This window comes from Chelonia mydas, chromosome 10 (assembly GCF_015237465.2).
Source record: "Chelonia mydas isolate rCheMyd1 chromosome 10, rCheMyd1.pri.v2, whole genome shotgun sequence".
NCBI classification, from domain to species: Eukaryota; Metazoa; Chordata; order Testudines; family Cheloniidae; genus Chelonia; species Chelonia mydas.
In genome coordinates, this window is record NC_051250.2 from 55,479,271 (window position 1) to 55,499,290 (window position 20,020).

Here is a 20,020-nt window from a genome sequence, read left to right on the forward strand (position 1 = left end):
GAGTGTTACATTGCAGCACTTTGGTGTGCACTGCCTTTCAAACCCCTGTAGTCCAAACTGCAGGGCAAGAGTATACATGCCTTAGAACCTTTTCTATGCATTTAATTCAAAGGGTCCATTTCTATGGCACTGGGTTGCCAACTCTCCCAGTTTTGCCAGGAGTCTCCCAGAATCAGACTCTATCTCCCAGAGGCTACCGAAGCCAAGCCAGGAGATTTTAGGTGCTAAAAGTCTGGCAGCACAGTGGGGCTAAGGCAGGCTCCATGCCTGCCCTGGCCCCTCACTGCTCCTGGAAGCAGCGGGCACGTCCCTGTGGCCTCAGAGGGGGGAGCAACGGCTCTCCGCATGCTACCCCCGACCTGAGTGCCGACTCTGCAGCTCCCATTGGCTGGGAACTCCGGCCAATGGGAGCTGGGGGTGGTGGTGCTTGCAGGCAGGGGCAACATGCAGAGACCCCCTGGCCCTCCTGGCCTAGGGAGCCACTGCCAGAGGGATATGCCAGTCGCTTTCGGGAGCCGCCCAAGTTAAGTGCTGCCCGACCAGAGCCAGCACCCCTCACTCCCTCCCACACCTCAACCCCCGACCCCAGCTCAGAGCCCACATATGCACCCAAACTCCATCCCAGAGCCCACACCCACTCCCGCACTGACACTCCCTCCCAGAGTCCACACCCCTCACCTGTCCTACACCCCAACCCCCTGCCTCAGCCAAGAGCCCGCACCCAAAATCCATCCCAGAGCCAGCACCTCCTCCCACACCCAAACTCCCTCCCAGAGCCCACCATACCCCCTCCTGCACCCCAATCCTCCGGGATTGGGGTGTGGGAGGAAGTGAGGGGTGCTGGCTCTGGCTGGACAGTGCTTAACCATACCCCCTCCTGCACTCCAATCCTCTGCCCTAGCCTGGTGAAAGTGAGTGAGGGTTGGGGAGAGCGAGCGATGGAGGGAGGGAGGAGGGAGAGAGTGGGGGCAGGGACTCCAGGAAGGGGCAGGGTCTCAGGGAAGGGGCAGGGCAAGGGTGTTTGGGTTTCTGTGATTAGATAGTTGGCAACCCTACTATGGCAGCATGACTTAGATTGGAATAGTATCAACTAATGTTTGACATTCCTGACTTTTGTCAATGTGTCGTAACCTGGATGTTCTATAGAAAGAGATGGTGTTTTGTACTTAGTTCTTTGCAGTTTTTTCCTTTTATATAGCAGAGATTGATATCTATTCAAATTTCATTAAGAAGCACTGTAATAGTGGGATGGCTAAGCCATACCAGTTAGATCTGGTTCAGCAAAATCAACCGAACTGAAACAAGCAATTAATTTACCTTTTGAAAACATTTATATTGTTTAAAATTTTAATCTCAGAACAGTTCAGAAGCAGGTCCATGAGCTAATAAAATCAACAGTCACCTTATACCAGGGGTGGGCAAACTTTTTGGCCTGAGGGCAACATCTGGGGGGGGGAAATTGTATGCAGGGCCATGAATGTAGGGCTGGGGCAGGGGGTTGGGGTGCGGGAGGTAGTACGGGGTGTGTTGGGAGGGTGCGGTGTTCAGGAGGGGGCTCAGGGTTGGGGTGTGGGAGGGGGTGCAGAGTGCGGGAGGGGGCTCAGGGCAGGGGGTTGGGGTGCAGGAGGGGTGCAGTGGGGGCTCAGGGCAGGGGGTTAGGGGGCTCAGGGCAGTGGGTTGTGGTGCAGGAAGGTGCGGGCTCCAGCCCAGCGCTGCTTACCTCGAATGGCTCCGGGGTGGCAATGGCATGCAGTAGGGCTAAGCAGGTTTCCTGCCTGCCCTGGACCTGCACTGCTTCCGGAAGTGGCCAGCATGTCTGGCAGTGGTTCCCGGGGGTGGGGTGGGGCAGGCGGCTATGCTGCATGCTGCCCTCACCTGTAGGCACCACCCCCAAAGCTCCCATTGGCTGTGGTTCCCCGTTCCCGGCCAATAGGAACTGCGGGAGGCGGTGCCTGCAGGCAAGAGCAGCGCACGGAGCCCTCTGCCCCCCCACCGTCCCGCCAGGGGCCACAGAGACATGGTGCCAGCGGCTTCCGGGAGTGGTGCAGGACCAGGGCAGGCAGGGAGCCTGCCTTAGCCCTGCTGCACCACAGGGAGGGCAATCCCGTGGGCTGTATTGAAAACCATGATGGGCTGGATCCTGTCCGCGGACCATAGTTTGCCCTTCCCTGCCTTTCACTTAAATCTCACAGTGAGTGAGTTCCACACAGAGCTGGGTGTATTAAAAGGCCGATACACAGACAATTGTCTTTACTTGCATGAACATACAACAACATAAAATGTTAAATATAAGATATCATGTGGATTCTTTCATTGATTAATTGTCTGGAACTCTGTCATTGAATGCTATTCTTGGTAATCTGTTGGTGACAAAAGAAAAAAAACAGGGACAGCTTTTCAACGTAATCCCTTGTCAAATTTTCTACATCTACAGGAAGAAGTCAATATGTAAATTGCTGTTGCCCATGAGTTAAAGGGAAGGGGGATCTTGCGGGAGACAGCTTACCCTTCTTTGCTCAAGCAGAGCAAGAGTTCTCCCCCCTCTCTCCAGTGTTTGAGGATTAGTTAGTTAGTGGTTGTGTTACTCTTTCAATGATGGGGCTTCAGTTTCTGGAAGGACAATTTTGGGCGAGATCATGGCCCATCCAGCATGCAAGTACCAAGAATGGAGGAGGAGTAAGGCACCCTCTCCCATCTATCATTTAGTGTTTGATTATGGAATGTATTCTTCTGGTGCAAACCAACATACTAACAATGCATTCAGATAATTTCATGTGGCTTTTATATCATGTTTCAGGAAAAGAAACGATTGACAATTGGCAACATTGCTCGCCAATGGGAGATTCAGCAGAATCGAGTTGCCCTTGTGACTACTTCAAATCAAGATAAAAAAGACAGTGACTCCTGTCAGATTAATGGCAGTGCCGCATATGTATTTCCTGAAGAAACCAGGTATACAAGTATTTTCTTGGAAGTATATTTCCTAGCTAATGTTTTTTATATAATAAAAATGGGAAACACTCATCCTTTCATTCATATAAGTAAGTGTGTGTGTATACACATATCTCTGTAAATAGTGTATGTGTATAAAGATATGTGTATTTATTTTTGGATTTCTAAAATGTGTCCATTTAGCACTCTACGTAATTTAAAAAAACAATTTCAGGACTTACTGAACAATGTCTACCTCAGATGGACTCCACCCCAGACTAACACATTCTCCCCATGGCTTGCTCAGGGCAGAGTCTGAAAAAAATAGAACAGATTCAGTAGCCTGAACAACTTCAACATGGTCAGTCGGGCTGAAGTGTGTGTACAAAAGTACCCAGCTGATCTCAACAGTCTCAACTTTAGAGTTCAAGACAAAACTGGTCTTTTAAGTAGCCTGGCCTGATCCCTATGAACAGTGTTTAGAAACTGGTGTCACAGTTACAGGGCTAGCTGCACTTCTGTCCCCTTTCTTGTTTCACTGAGTGCACCCCCATTATCTTCTCTCCCCCTTCTCCCCTCTTCCTTCCCTTCCCCTCCCCCCACCCCCCACAAATGTCAGGCCATGTGCCTTTACCTCCCCTGGGATGGAATTCCGTTTTTCTCTAACCTGGCTCTGGGTTACAGAGTGCTGTCTTATCAGCTGTGCTTACCCCTGCAGGTCCGACTGGTATTGGTACCTGCATTCATTCCTTTGGGAGTCTGTGACCAGTGGTTGTGTCTAGTGACCAGACAGCCTCCTGAATATCAAAGTATTGTTTATTTTAATGGTAGGAAGGAATAAAGCACAAGATAAAAAGGATTTTCAAACCATAAAGAGCCTTACCTATGTGTCTATCTTATTTGAGGGTCACAATTGCCTGATGATAACCTAAGCAGGTCCAGCTTCTTCAAACACCCAGTGAGTGTCTGTGTGTCAGTCTGGTTTCCCAAAACAGCCCCTGTCTCCACCCTTCCGCTACCCTCCTAAAAACCAAATAAACTATGCGCACGCTCTCTGTCTCTGTTTTTCTCTCAGCTGCTATAGTCCTTTGATTTTTCTTGTGTTCCTGGGTCTTTTCCTGTCCAGCGCTGTCTCTTAACAATCTGTAAGTCTTTACTGAGGGTAGTTCATATTGAGCCATCGTTTTCCTTCTTGCTTGTTTTTCTGGACAATACTCTTACTACAGAACCAACAAATTCATATTATAAACATCCCCAATAACCCAATTAACATATAGTATTCATGAATTATTACAGAGCAGCTCCAAATCTGTTATATAGGAAAACTTATGTAGGTAGTCAGGAATTTTTTGGTCAAAGGCAATACCTTGACATGTATCAAGAAGCCTAGGAAGACTTTAGAGAATGGGTGTAATGTGCTCTCTACATCTAGCACCATTGTTTAAGCAAGCAGCTGCATTCTCTACTAACGGTACCTTGCAAGTGATCTACAAGGGGAATTGTGGCTCCATAAAGAGTATGTAAAAACATGTAGCTCACAGGTGCTTTCATAACAGTGGTTGGGTCCATATTTGAAAGAACTATTCACGAGAATGCAGTCAAATACAGACTGAAAAATATGCCTATAGCCACTGATGACACTTAGGACTGAAGAAGCAGTTTGGGATCCAGAAGCAGGCAACCGAAGACTGTAGACTAGAACTATAATTTTCAACAGTGATTAAGAGACTTAGGAGCCTAGGTCCGATTTTCAAAAGTGGCATAGGCAGATAGGAGCCTAAGTTGCATTGATTTCAATGATACTTAGGTTCCTAAATGCCTAAGTCCCTTTGTAAATGGGAGTTAGGCAACTATGTCACTTAAGTGCTTTTGAAAATCTTCACTATTCAAACTTCAAACTTTACTTTTTTTCAAACACATAGGAAGACAATACTTATTTTCTTTATATATGCCTCTTTACCTTCATTCGGTATCCCAGAAATTTTACACTAAATTGGAATTAAATACAAAAAACCTGTGTTAAAACAAAGTAGATATTTTGAGACAATGAGTATTAAAAAGGAGAAAAGATCACAAACAAAACTGTACCTAATTCATGCCAGGGTTTTTTAACAAAGTCCTGGCCCCACTAAATTAAGTAGGAGTTTTGCTGCTGATTTCAGTGGATCCAGGATGTCACCTGTAGTATGTAATATTGCTCCCTGTTTTGAGGTCTGCAGGTGCTACAATACATGGTTTTCATTCAGGAGGGTCACAGTGTACAAGCCTCTCTCATACATGGCAGCTATGAAATCCACTTTCTTTCTCCCCCTTTCTCCTTCACACACACACACACTCCCCCCCCCCCCCCCCCCTCATATCTTGGCCCTAAACAGTGGAGATAGTTGTGTAGATATTATGGAGACACTGATAGTTATAGTACCATAGGTGGGATTGAGCCAGGGTTTTGCCATTTGACAAGACCTTAAAAACTTCTCTGGAGCTGCAACAGTAGCTTGCTTTAAACTAAAAATGGAAAGCACTCCTTCAGGGGGCGTCTGTGAATTTTTGTAAGGGTATTATGATCATTGATAAGTGATCCTGAAAAAATAAATAAATGGTAAAATTCACTTTTCAGAAATTTTGCCTGGGATATCTCAAAATTTGTACCCCTTTTGCACAAAAATCATAGCATTCAAAATTCACACAAATGTAGACATTCCATTCACTTCCCCCTTTTCAAAATCTTTTAGACCTTCTCTTCAAAAAAACTTCACAATTTCTACTTAACTGGAAAGAAAAATGCTGAACAAAGCTGCTTTTTTTTAGTGTGCATGAGAGAGTGCCCTTTCAAAAATACTTTTTAGCAAAGAAGAGAGTGCACTGTGCGAAGTCAAGGACACCATGAGTTCAGTTCTTGCCTCTTCTTCTGACTGTTTGGAATAACTCTGTGCACTTCACACCCTTACTGAGTAAAGCTTTAGGTATCCTTGCCACGGTTTACAGATGAAATAACTGAGCATCTCTGAGGTTGGACAAGATAATTTCTGATAGAGTTGTAAAGAAAATCCATCTCCTCCATTTTTCCATACTGCCTCTCAAGATGATTAGGCCAAAGCTGTGTGTTAGGCTACGATCTCTGTAAACGGAAGAGGGGTTTCAAGTATAACATTATGCATGATATACATGGCGAAAAGTTGTATATGTTGTTGTATGACTAGAGAAGTACCAATCTGGTTTTGTCCAGGACTTTTAAGTGCATTTCCTGCAAAACAAAAATGCGTCATAAGCTTCTCCTGAGCTTAATTAGCAGACGGGATGCTTGAGTAGAACTTCAGAAAATCTTCCATTTTCCATCCTTTCAGCAACTTATGTCCTTACGCACCAGTCACTCAAAGTGTTTTCTCATTTGAGAGCCCATGTATGATTTCTGCTGAATATAGAGTCCTCATTAAATTGAGGGCTTACTTTAGGCTCTTTTTTCTTCTGCATTTTCACTTTGATGCATTCAGAAGCTTCTATCAGTAAAAATTAGAGAACATGTTAAACTGAGTATTAGTGTTTTATCAAAATTTAAAATGATCTGTGTGACTTTTTTGCTTCTGCATGTTATCTAGGTATGCATGAATATGTGCTTGAGCATTAAATGCTATTCCTGATTGCTACTGATAAATTTATGATTAGGTATTTGTTCACTCTTTATTGTAAATAACTCTGACACTTTTACTTTTGCATCCAGCTCCTTCAATAAAAATCTCAAAAGGACAATTAAACATGTTTACTATTGTTAAATTAAAAACTTGGATCTTAAAAAGTGGTAGTGAGCTGTATCGTATGCCACGCAGGTTTTAAGCCTAAAGTTGAGCTGCTTTATATTGGTATCTGCATTATATCTTTTTAGTCAGAATATTTTCAAAGATAGTAGACTATTAAGGCAGAGTTAGTGTAGTGATGTGTCTAACTCTGGTACTCCTAATATAAATTCTTCCTTTGTACAACAAAACATATATCAAACCGGCCTGATTCCACTGCTGTCATTAGTGTTCTGCCAGAGTGCCCTCTGTTACACCATCTGTTTGTTATATAGGCCTAAAAGTCAGCCTGGATACAAGATGTTTTAAAAGAAAAATGTATGAATTGATTGGGCAGCTGTAAATAGGTCAAACATATATATCCATCAGCAGTATTCGATATTAAATCTGTTCAAATGAAGGTACCAATATAATGTTCCAGGTATGCCTTGCAAAAATAGTTGATGTACATATTTTCAAATCATCCAAGTATGTTGTTTTCTACGTAAACTTTAAGTTAGTTATGTAGCCATACAGCTACAAAATTACGTGCTTTTTAAATTATTCAAATTTAAAATTGCTTACTTGATTAAAAATTAAACTTTCCTCACAGTTTGCTACTGTGATCCTTCTGCCTTTTCGTATTTTGAAAAATCAAAGAGACTTCGGCAGAAACTTAAAACAGTGTGCGTGTGCAGATGTTGCATTTTCTAATATTATATATGTATTGGTTTACAGTGATTCAAAGTCCGTTACAAATATAATATAAACTTAAAATGCAGTCCCTGTTAAAATATGTTGCTATGGAATATTATTGAGAAAACTCATGTTCCCATTTCAATATGATCTGATTCAGAATAACCATGGGACACTGTTTTACCTTATAATGAGATTATCAAGGGAGCCCATTACACTCCCTTTATGATGTGTGTTATGATGATGAAAAGATTTCAGTTCAAGTTGAACAGGCTTCTGTTACACTTTCAAAAGTAAATGAAAAACAAAAGGCCACCAAGCCTCTCTGGGAATGTCTACACTGCAATAAAACACCCAAAGCTGGCCCCCAAGGAAGCAGGGTCCCAGAGCCCAGGCTCCAGCCTTAGCCCTAATGTCTACACTGCAGTTTTATAGCCCTGCAACCCAAGCCCTGTGAGCCGAAATCAGCTGACAAGGGCCAGCTGTGGGTGTTTTACTCCAGTGTAGACATACCCCAGAGTGTACAGAAAGCACAGCTTTGTTGCCATTCATTGGCTTCTCCTACTTTTACATTGGCTACTACTAGGTGTACATGAATAGTTTTAATTGAAGTGAGAGGAGAGGGACCTCGATTCCCACTTGAGATCAGTTGATGGGTATAAAGGGGAACACAGGAAGCCTGCTTTCTAGATCAATAAGATATTGGGAAGTACTGAGATTGCTTAAAGTCTGGTGTGCCTTGAGGGAGAAAGGGCAGTTTATTATATCTTTACAGCACTGATTTCTCTTCCACTGGAAAGCTGACCTGCAAAGTCCCAGATATTAGCTACCAGTAGGCATACTGGTTTCTGAGCATGCTGGAAAAAGGACCAAAGATCAAATTCTGTCTTGAGATTAGGGGTCCTAAAATAGCATTTGCTTTCACAAGAGATGGTCTTTGGCCTATTCAGTCCCTCTTGTCTTAGATAGGGCTAGTTGAAATTTGTCTATTTTTTTAATTGGAAAAAGGGGGGGGAAGTTTTGAAAATATTGTTCATAAAGGATCTATTCACAATCTCCATCTTTCCCATACTTGTTGAGGTGGGAACAGATTTCCAATGAATTAATGTTTATTTTCAAGTTTGCTTTGCCTTCAAGCCACTAAGCATTGGAACAAACTACCAAGGGAAGGGTAGATTCTCCATCTCTTGATATCTCCATATAAAGACTAAATGCTTTTTGGGAAGATTATGCTTTGGACAAACACAAGTTACTTGGTTCTGTACATGGGTATTTGGGTGGAATTCTATGACCTGTGTTATGCAGGCAATTGGATTTGAGGATCTAATGGTCCCTTCTGGCCTTAAAAAATCAGAGTCTGTCTTTTCAAAAGGAGGTGCTGTAGTCATTATGAATAGGTCGGAATATGAACAAGAGGCTGCTAGACAACTCTCTGACACCACATTCTACAGGCCATTACCCTCTGACCCCACTGAGGATTACCAAAAGACAAACATGACTACCACTCTGAAACCTGTCTTTTCAAAAGATCATAAAAGGAAGGTGTGCTTTGCACTTGTAAAACCATAGAAATTTAGGGCTGCAAGGGACCTTCAGAGACCAAGTCCAGTCCCCTGCATTGAGGCAGGACCAAGTATACTTAAAGTAGATTTACTTACTATCAGTGTAGAGATTGGGGAGTGGAGTCATGTCCCAGCCAGCAAATATCTTTTTGCCATCTAGTGTATTCTATTTGATACATGATACTTGTATTATTGGAAGTTATAAAAGTAACTGTGTAAGAAGGTAAAAGTGCATTGAAGAAAGAATATACACCCCACAATGTTTGCTGCTTGTAAAAAGCAGGATCAGATTTTTAGCTTGTCTAAATTGACATAGCTCCACTGAAATCATTAAAAGACATGAAAGGATAATTACAGCCCATAGGTTTAGCCTTTAATGTCTATGCATCATCCCTGTATCAGCTATGAAAAGAGTCTTTGGGTTTTCACAAACCTTAGGAGGCCTCTAAAAATGGAGAGAATACGGTACTTTGACCATTTATAGCCCTGGCATTCACACAGTGTTGGAAAGGAAGTGAATGATCATAGGAAAAAGAGGGCAATACATTTAGAAAAATTTGAGAGAACTGTGCCATAGTGGGATCTTGTGTGATTTGGGGAGAAGGATATCGTAACAAATGATAGAGTATACTGGAAGGGAACAGAGAAGAGGCTGAAGAGAGGCAAATTCTGAAAAGGAAATAGAATCTTGAAGCAAGAGAAAAAGTTAAAAATGATGTTCTTAAATACTTAAATTTTAGAAAATATTGACTACAGAATACTAGGTTAAGGGGGGCACATTAAAAGAAACTGAGGGGTAGCTATTTTGAGTGAGCAAAAGAAATAAGAACAAAGGAAGGGAAAAATTAGAAAGAAGGTAAACATAAGCTCATTCTTTTATGAAAGTTTGCTGCAAAAAGGATATATATTTATATACATAATAGTAGTTTATGCATATTTTATGTAGTATGGGTGGGGCTGGTAGCACTACCTACTATTAAGGTTGCCCAAAACTTCTATATATAAGACCCCATTTTCAGTGGCTTTTAACTTTGCGTAACTTCAGTGATTTGGGCTGAAATTTTCCATGCCGTGTGTCTGCCTCAGGCTAAATATTTTTGGCGAAAATTTGAGCCAAAACGGTTCATCTGTTTCCAAGAACAAGGCTTTTCCTCCATGTTAAAAAATTCTTGGGACCTTTTGTTTGAAATGTTCAAGTACCCCATGCTTTGGACCAGGGACTTGAAATTTGGCAGGGGGATGATTTCAGGGATGTGCATTTTGCTGTCCCAGTGAAAATCTGCCCAAATTTGGCCACTGTATAAGCCTCTGAAAAATAGCAGTTCACACATACTCAGTGGAGATATCTTCAATTTTAACAGCTAAAATCTCCAAAAACTCTGTCCTCACTAAGTATGCACATTCCCCACAAAGAAATTGAACATGGGAGTACTCAGAAAAACTTTCCCTATGTAATAGCTGCTCCAGTACAGGGTGGGGCGGGATTCTGGGATGAATCAGGGTAGTGTGGTAAAGGAGGCTATTGTCCGTAGGACCCCTGCCTCATTTGTTGCAGAAGTTACAAAGTGTGTAGCGAATGAGGTAAGGGATTGCAAGAAGAGAAAGGAGGACCTCATGGTTAAAGCAGTTGAGTACTGCTCTGGAGAATGGGAATCTATCTCCACAGAGGTCCTATGTGATACTAAACAAGTCATTTAAACCGTACTTTTTAAACGCTATGACTCATCATGTGTTCCTTCATTTTCTGGGGGTCTAACTTCAGACCCTTGGGATCTCTTTGAAGAAGTGCTGAATGCTCACAGCTAGAGCTGAACAATATGTTTCCAGCAAATAACACTTTTTGGAGCACTGCAATGAATTTGGGTCATATTCAGTTTATAGTTTTGCCTGGAATAAACTGTAGACACAAATTTTGAAAACATTGAAACATTACATTTTGAAAATGTCAAAACTGTTTCAGTGTTTCCATTCAATCCAAATGAAATTTTTCCAGTTATTTCACTGAGGAAAAACTGAAAAAATTCAGTTTCTGTTTGAAACCAACCAAATATTTTTCAGTTCGGCTAATGAACTGAAAAACCAATTATTAATATTAATGGCAATACCTGGCTGTATATAGCACTTTCATCAGAAGATTTCAAATTATTTGTTTAGCTCTACTCTCAACTGCCACTGAAGTTAATGGATTCTATGTTTGAATATATAAAGTGCTATATAATGGTAAGTATTCTGAAAAATCAGGTCCTAGACATCTGAAATTGGGCACTCAAAATTAGTGGATGCGTTTGATATTAATCTTTGTATACCTTAGCTTCCCAACAGTAAAATTGGGATAATAGTACCACTCATTTCATGGAGTTTTCAAAGATAAATTAATGTTTGTGAAGCACTCAGCTACTATAGTGGAAAAGCCCACAAGGAAATTAATAATTGTGTCTTCAGAGCAGGGTTTGAATAATGTGCAGTAAATAAGGCCTATGACCGTACATTGAACAATGAGGAAAAAACAACAGCTATTGAATAGCAGCTCATTAATTGATCACTGCCCATCCTGTGGACTGAATGAGGCAGGGATCCTGTGGAAAAAGTTATATGATCATGTACATAAAGACCGTATCACAATTGACTGTATCACAATAATCACAGGAGGGGCAAATTAATTTTACACAGGCAACTTTAATTCTGACATTTCCTAACTCATGAGTGCTACACCTAGCAACTTGAATGTTCCTTTTTACATCTTTGTCATATTTTCATTCTAATATACAGTATCCGTTATATGTAACACCCATAGAAGGACTAATCTGGCATTTTATGTGTTTTTTATATTATATAACTACTTAGAAGAAAACAATTTATGTATAATATGCCTAGATCGATATTTAAACCATGATTTGTCAGAGAACAATGTTTCTGATAATGCCAGTAAAAAAAAAACAACAAACCTCTTGTAATCTCACATTCACATAAGTAGCAGACAAAGGCTCATATCCTGCATAAGCTGCACTGGTGTGGACCCCTGCTACTTATGTAAATTGATGATTGCATAATTATTTTAGTTTCATTAGTGGTGTCAGAGGTATTATTTCTACCTTGTTATAAAGGAATTCTTGCTACAAATTGAGTAAAACTGAGTGAGTTAAAGTATATCAAACTTCAAAGTTGTGATAAACTTTAAGACAAATTGGGAAGTTAGATCACTATTCTTCATTCATTTTAATCCCTTTCCATCCCCTGTTGGCCCTATTGTCCTTTGTGACTATACACTTGCATCGTTAGTCTCCTCCCTTGTGAAATATACACTGCTTTTTTCCCATTAGAGAACAATGGTAAGATTTCAGAATTGAAGGGAGCACAAAGACATGTTAAAATTTTTGAAATAAATATTAAAAGTAAAAGAGGACTGAATGAAACAACTCTTGCTGATTTCTATGAATCACATAAAATTGTTAAATTTAATTAAGTTGGGAAAAGGCTTCAACTGAATAAAACCCATGTCCAAATCAGGCTTTTAATTGTAATTCTTTGTTGCTTATTTCCACAGAGAAATACCTGTAGTAATCTGAGAGGTATTAATGTCCTGCTGCAAAGGTAGATTGTTCAATGTACTTCAGAAAACTGTGCTTTCAAAATTAAATGAAAGAATGACATCATTCTAACCCACCCTTCTTCCTTTATTCTGCTCTGTCATAGTAGTAATAGGTCAATTATTTCTAGTGCAACTTCTCACACATATAAGAATGCTCATAAGTGGTAGGAATTCATGATAGACTAGAGGTGATCTATGTCAACCATACAAAGACAGGATTACACACTTTCTAGTAATACTTATGCCACAGTTAGACATTGATCATGCAAATGATGAACAATAGTTTTACCGTCTGGATTTGCTGACGGTAACTTGTTATTTGCTATTTGCTAACTTGTTATAATACCACTGTTAGCATTAGAAACCTTGTTCAAATATTATTGTATCCTAATATAGATATTGCCATGTACAGCCAGGGTATTTTAATACAGTAATTCCACCATATATCCAACATAGCTTTAGAATATCCATATATCAGCTATTTTAGGATTAAAGCAGGGAGTGAGTAAAGTCAGCATGTTTAAGTATGTACTACCTCATAACCACAGGAGGTGCTGATTTATTGATCACCAGAAATTACTTTTACACAAATCAAGGACCTTCTCATTTTCAAATTCAGTGGGGAACAAGTTGCAATGAAATCCTCTATCCTAATTCTAAATCACTTGTGGAAATTATATCTTAATTAATACAAGATGCCAGATATTACAGCTGCAGCAGATTAACATTAATATGTTAATGGATTCACTGTTTGGACTGCTTGAGAAGAGCCTTCTTTAATAGAACTTTAAAAAAAATTTCCATGCAGTTATAGGAAAGATCTTGGTGTAATATTTTCTTTACTTACATTGGATACTGGTTGCGAAGTTGGTTTATCCTTGGAAATTTCTCGACTATGAATGTTGTGACTTTTTTTAGCCAAATCTACTATAACAAAATACAATGTGTAAAATAAACTTTCATGCTCTTTTGAAAGTTGTAATTTAAATTTGTAAAATCAGTCTTGTAGAAATCATACTGCTTATTTTTTAAAAAATAAAATAAAATTACAAAAAATGTCAGATTATAAAAAATATTCAAACAAAGCAAACTTTTTCTGTACCTTTTAGAATGTCTTCATGCAATTCTGGGTGTCTTAACTTTTTGTATTGGTGATCTAGGCACTAAAGACTGATCTCTCCCTCTGTATACCTAGAACCAGTTTAAGGGGCTCCCACTTGAGTGAGTTTTAAGCTGTTCAGCCACCTTTTGCATTTTGAATTTGTTTTATTTCTATAAATCTTAATATTCTCTTTCCTCTACAAAACAAGAAAATTTATTTCTGCCCAATCAGTGAAGGAAACGTTTTTATCCTTTATCTGGCCAGTAGGGAATTAAATAATGCAATGAGAGTGGAGATACTTCTGAGTCCATGTCACTGTGATAAACTGCAGCAGTTGGCTTTGGTGTGGAGGGTGATAGTGTGAGCTATAAACCCTCTTACCTGATCAAACCAGTCAGCTGTTCTGTTTCTCTAAAAGTTCTTTCTCTTATGGTCTTTGCTAAAATTGAATAGTCAGTTGGGCTAGCCAGAAAACAATTCTGTTTTGCAAAAAATTACAGTGTTTTGAAATTTGTTTTTGTTCCACATTGGGATAAACAGGAGATCGTCTGAATTTTCTCTCTCTTTCTCACTCACACATACATCCTGGTGGTTATGGGAGTCACTTGCGAAGTGTGAGACAGAGGCCCATATCCATGCCCTAACAGTTCAGCTGTAGAGTCAGTCTGTCTGTGTTGTCTCTCCCACCCCCCTCCTGACCACCCCCAACACACACACACCTCCATTCTCAAAAAAAATCCATCTTGGTCCTGAGAAATGTTCCTGATTAAATTTTCAACTTTTTTCTTTTTTTAAAGAATTATTAAGTAGTAGTGAGCCAACTTATAGTTTGTGAAAAATTGAGCCTTACCTCTCCAGAAGTTAGCACATTTGATGCTGATTAGTTGAAGGGAAAAAAGTGTTCGTCCAGATATGGGTCTGGGCTATAATTTATTTTAATACCATCAGAATTAGTCACTTTAAAGTGTTAGATTTCCTTCAGGCCAGAAGAAGCTCGGAATGTTGTGAGGCTATCCGACTTAAGTGTCTGGCTGATCTTCAAAAATTGAGTAGTGCTGGTCAATCAAGAGAGGTTTTGACAGGCTCTTTTTAAGGAGCAATAACCTGCCCTGTCAGGAAGTAGTTGAAATATGTGGCCTGTGTGTCTAGCGGACACAAATTGTCTTACTGCAGAGCTAAGAAAATACCCCGTTGGGTAAAAATGATTCTTGCTTGGCAGAAATAAATCAGGCCTAAGCGATGGTCCCTGAAAGTATCAGAGAAAAAACAATAACGCTATCTGAATCCTATAAATGGCTGTCCACAGCACCTTGACATATTGTTGCTTCAATATGACAGGATGGGTCAAGGGGAGAAAAAAACCCGAAACCAAGCCTGGAGCTGGGTGACCATCACTCTGAGGCCTATTCTAAAACCCAATTTAATGGAAGATTTCCTGCGATTTCAATGGGCTTTGAATCAGGCCCCAAAAGAATAGTTGTGTGTGACATAAGATTGTAGATGATACAATAAGGTGTTCAGATAAAGTCATGGAATTGGATTTACTGTTTTTAATATTAAATTAATCTAGAGCCTTAGGCTGCTGAGAAGTCATCCTTGTCCCACAGGATTAAATCAGTTCAATAAGACCCAAGATGTGTAGGCAATGACTTAGTATTCTCATCTTTAAGTCAAGTAATGTCTTGGTCAGAAAACATGGCCTGGCGTTTTTAAGTGGTGAATGATGCAATTTATAGGAAAAAATGAAACTGCCTATTTATTCAACATTTATGATTAATAGCATTATTATTCCTGTTCCTTTGGTTTTGTAGTCCTTGTGTTTGATCTTAAAACAGGGTTTGATCCTGCAAACAATTACCAATGTAGTGGGATTAGTTGCATGAGAAATTATGCACGTTGGGTAAATTTTTACAGGATCGAGTCCTTAGTTTTGTTCCCTGAATTTGAATGTAAAGTCATTTGAGCAAATGCACATGTTGAAGTTCTGTTTGTAGCAATCAACACCAGCACAAAATAGTCAAACATTTGAGCCACAATTTTAAAATGATTGCTAATTTTGGGTGCCACAGAATTGGGGTGTCCAGCTCCAATGACACTGTGCATCCACATTATTTGATGGCATTTATAGCATCTCTGAAAATCAAGATCTAGGTGTCCTGAAGTTGGAAACCCAAAATTAGTGGATATTTTTGAGAGGTTAGGCTTTGATAAAGTGTAGGACTTCTGGAATATTAATATTCACTTTAATCAAATGCCCCAAAAGATATCTTCTCTTTTATATTACATCTGTTTGTTTCCCCTCACAGGTCTCTTGACACAATACTGAGCAATGCTGTTCAAGGCTTATCTGGCCTCGATTCTTACTTAGTCGAAGTGGAGGGAGATACTCTTTACTTGTATGGTTCTGGAGCTCTGGAATCCCTGGATCGAAACTGGAGCGTTCAGACAGCTGGAACCATCACCACAGTCTCCTTTATGTTCATAGAATTTGATGAAATTGTTCAAGTGTTACCAAAACTGAAGATCAGATTTCCTAATTCTGTGGTAAGACATTTCCTCTGAGACTTCAGAAGTCTGAATAGCTACAGAATATTTGGATGATCTTTATTAACACCTTATTTTGGTCAAGTAACCTTTAGTTTTCAGCTTATTATCACTTATGTATATGAATTTGGGTTATTTGTATAACTCAGTTTTGTCTAAATTGTACTTTTGACTTGATAAGGCCTTCTTGATTGAGCAAGAGACTTCAGTCAGAATTCTCAAAGCAGATTGAGGGATTCCTCTTAGGTTGGAAATTTATTTCTGTCACAAACATTTCTTTTGGCCCTTCATAAAATAGAAAAGGGTTGCTAAATTTTGAGATGGAAATACAATACTTTTACATTGTTGATCCATTATTTCCATGTATCAAGAAGTATTTGTTTGTGTATCAAGGCCAGCATCTGAGCAGCTGGAGACAGAGAGGTCAGAGGTGGTGCTGGTTAAGCAAAGAACTGTCTGGAGTTCTGTGGTTCTTGCTCAATCGAAAAAACGTAAATGTGCAAAGTCTCTGGCCACATTCCCTCCAGGCAATATGGGTTGTAAAATCAAAGCAAATAACATAAAACTAACTAGAACATTATAAACAGGTAGGCTCATATGCCTTCATAGCTCCCTATCTTGGTTTTTGGTCAACAGACCTCTGCCTCTCCTTCTCATAAAGATACCCCATGCTTTTTTTAGAAGGGTCTGAGCTTAATTGAGCCTACTTGCTTCAGCTCAGGCAGGAATTTCCAGTTATGACTTCAAAATCCCAGCAAAGGTTTTAACTCCTCAAAACCTCATTCTGCTATCTGGCTTATTGTGGCCTCCTTTTAGGGATGCTACTGAAGCAGTGTTGGAAGGAGCAGAAGAATTGACTGATTCCATGATCTATACAGCTGGTACAACCAGGAAGCAGTCAGACTCTACATGCTCAAAATATGTCTTGCTTATTACCTTGATTACAGTGTAGAACTATCCCACTCTTTTCTTTCTATATAAAGTTTAAACAAATCTTGTTGTTGCAACACTTCTACAAAGGGGCATGGGGTTTTGCCCCTCTTATTGCTAATGACCCAATTTAAACCCAAGGAATCACAATGATGGTATAATAAATATGTGTGATAAACCAATCATCGAAAAAACTAGAGAATTGGGTCCTATACACCTGTAACTTAATCAAAACAGTTAAGGCAAAGTGTCTGTCTTAAGTGACTATAGCATCGGTTGCATCCGATGAAGTGAGCTGTAGCTCACGAAAGCTTATGCTCAAATAAATTTGTTAGTCTCTGAGGTGCCACAAGTACTCCTTTTCTTGTTGTGGATACAGACTAACATGGCTGTTACTCTGAAACATAGCATTATAGCATTATACATACTTTAAAAAGTTGTGGTCACACCTTTTTGAAAACTTACAAACCAATTAACGCCTATTGTATTTTTACATGCTTTAATATTCGATGAATTTTCATCATTTTTTTTCATAAACAATACAGAATAGCTATGACTGTGCGCTTACAATCTTCTTCACTTGAAAGAGTAAGTGCTAAGGTTTTCCCACTCGGAGGCCACCAGAGGTCTGTATTGCTGAGATCTCTTATTTTATTTTCCAGTTTTTATTTTAATTTATTGGATACAAAAGGGAGAGGGCTTCTTTTTAAAGAGGGAATGCATCATGTGCCACATTGTTTTGAAGAGGTATTAAAAGCTCTACACATCAAGTGAGTCCAGTTGCTTAGATGGGCCCAAGAGCTGGTTAGTCATGTCTGAGGAGAATTGAAGTAGCATGGAATAGAGCTGATGTAACACTGAGCTTGTTGTCTGTAACACAGTTGTGTTGTCTTACTCTTATGTGTCCTCCACCGTAAGTTTAACATACGTTTTTTTGTCATGACTGTTTTTTTGTCACAGCACCTGAAGTTTAAGGAGACAAATATTGTCATGTTGCAGCAGTTTAATGCGTTAGCACAGGTGCGTCGCATGGAACAGTTGACGGTTGATCCTCAGGGAAATCCAGTTGTCAACTTTACTCTGTGGAAATACTATGTTCTGTTTAGACTGAACCATTTTAATCTGCAGAAGATAAATGGAACTGAGGTAAGAGGAAGTAATATTTTTTTTCGGAATACAAAGAACGTATAACTTCCCTCTCAAAATTATTCCTATAAAATGAATGCTCATTAATGTAAAGAACAGATTCTTATTTCATAAATGTATATTGATTACATATTAATAAAATTAATAGAGCAACTCCATTCATTGTTATGCAAAAGTAAAAAAGATGTAAATATACTTCCTGACATAATTTACTGTGCTCTGCATTCGTCAAACGTAATCTGTTGTTTTTACTTATGTAGCCTCAAAAAATACCTATTGTTGCTATAGCTCTTGGTAATTGGAAAAGACAATTCAACCCTGTTCCTGAGTACATATGATAAAGAAACACAAATCAATTTGTGTTTATTTGTGTTTTTCTTTTAATTTTAAAGAATTCATACACTTCACCTCTTCAGTTTCTTGTAACAAGCTTTTCTCTGGTTTATTATAATATGTTTGAAAGGAATTTAAATATTGGCATTGGAGATATATATTTAATTAATCGCTTGACCGCCCTTATATAGCTATATACGTATAAGGGCTGTCAAGCGATTAAAAAAATTAACCATGCAATTAATCACATTGTTAAACGATAATAGACTACCATTTATTTGAATATTTTTGGATGTTTTCTACATTTTCAAATATATTAATTTCAGTTACAAAACAGAATACAAAGTCTATAGTGCTCACTTTCTATTTATTATTTATTACAAGTATTTGCACTGTAAAAAAAAAAAGCAGAAGGCATAGTATTTTTCATTTCACCTAATACAAGTACTGTAGTGCAATCTCTTTATCATGAATGTTAAACTTACAAATGTAGAATTATGTACAAAAAACAAACTGCATTCAAAAATAAAACCATGTAAAATTTTAGAGCCTGCAAATCCACCCAGTCCTGCTTCTTGTTCAGCCAATCGCTCAGACAAACAAGTTTGTTTACAGTTGCAGGAGATAATGCTGCCCACTTCTGGTTTAATGTCACCTGAAAGTGAGAACAGGCCTTCTCATGGTACTGTTGTAGCTGGCATCGCACGATATTTACGTGTCAGATGCGCTAAAGATTTATATGTCCCTTCATGCTTCACCCACCATTCCAGGGGACATGTGTCCATGCCGATGATGGGTTCTGCTCGATAACAATCCAAAGCAGTGCAGACCGACACATGTTCATTTTCATTATCTGAGTCTCATGCCACCAGCAGAAGATTGATTTTCTTTTTTGGCGATTCGGGTTCTGTAGTTTCCACATCGGAAAGTTGCTCTTTTAAGACTTCCGAAAGCACGCTTCACACCTTGTCCCATTCCGATTTTGGATACTGCTATAACATGAAATATATGGCAGAATGCAAGTAAAACAGAGCAGGGGACATACAATTCTCCCCCAAGGAGTTCAGTCACAAATTTAATTAACGTATTATTTTTTTTAACGAGCATTATCAGCATGTCTTCTGGAGTGGTGGCTGGAGCATGAAGGGGCACATGAATGTTTAGCATATCTGGCATGTAAAAACCTGGCAATGCTGGCTACAAAAGTGCCATGCAGATGCCTGTCCTCACTTTCTGGTGACATTGTAAATAAGAAGAGGGCAGCATTATCTCCTGCAAATGTAAACAAATTTGTTTTTAGTGATTGGCTGAACAAGACGTAGGACTGAATGGACTTGTAGGCTCTGAACTTTTACATTGTTTTGTTTTTGAGTGCAGTTCCGTAACAAAAAAAATCTACATTTGTAAGTTGCACTTT

General features: G+C 39.4%; 1 protein-coding gene across 6 annotated transcripts in view; it reads left to right on the plus strand.

Annotated features, from left to right (window-relative positions):
* LRRC49 (leucine rich repeat containing 49) overlaps positions 1-20,020 on the plus strand; it is a 130,703-nt gene that overhangs the window by 100,622 nt on the left and 10,061 nt on the right. For all 6 annotated transcript variants that reach the window (XM_043523938.1, XM_043523939.1, XM_043523937.1 and 3 more), the window contains 3 exons: positions 2,798-2,952; positions 15,957-16,194; positions 18,085-18,270. In XM_043523938.1, coding sequence (XP_043379873.1) covers positions 2,798-2,952; positions 15,957-16,194; positions 18,085-18,270 — 579 coding nt within the window. The remainder of the gene's footprint in view (positions 1-2,797; positions 2,953-15,956; positions 16,195-18,084; positions 18,271-20,020) is intronic.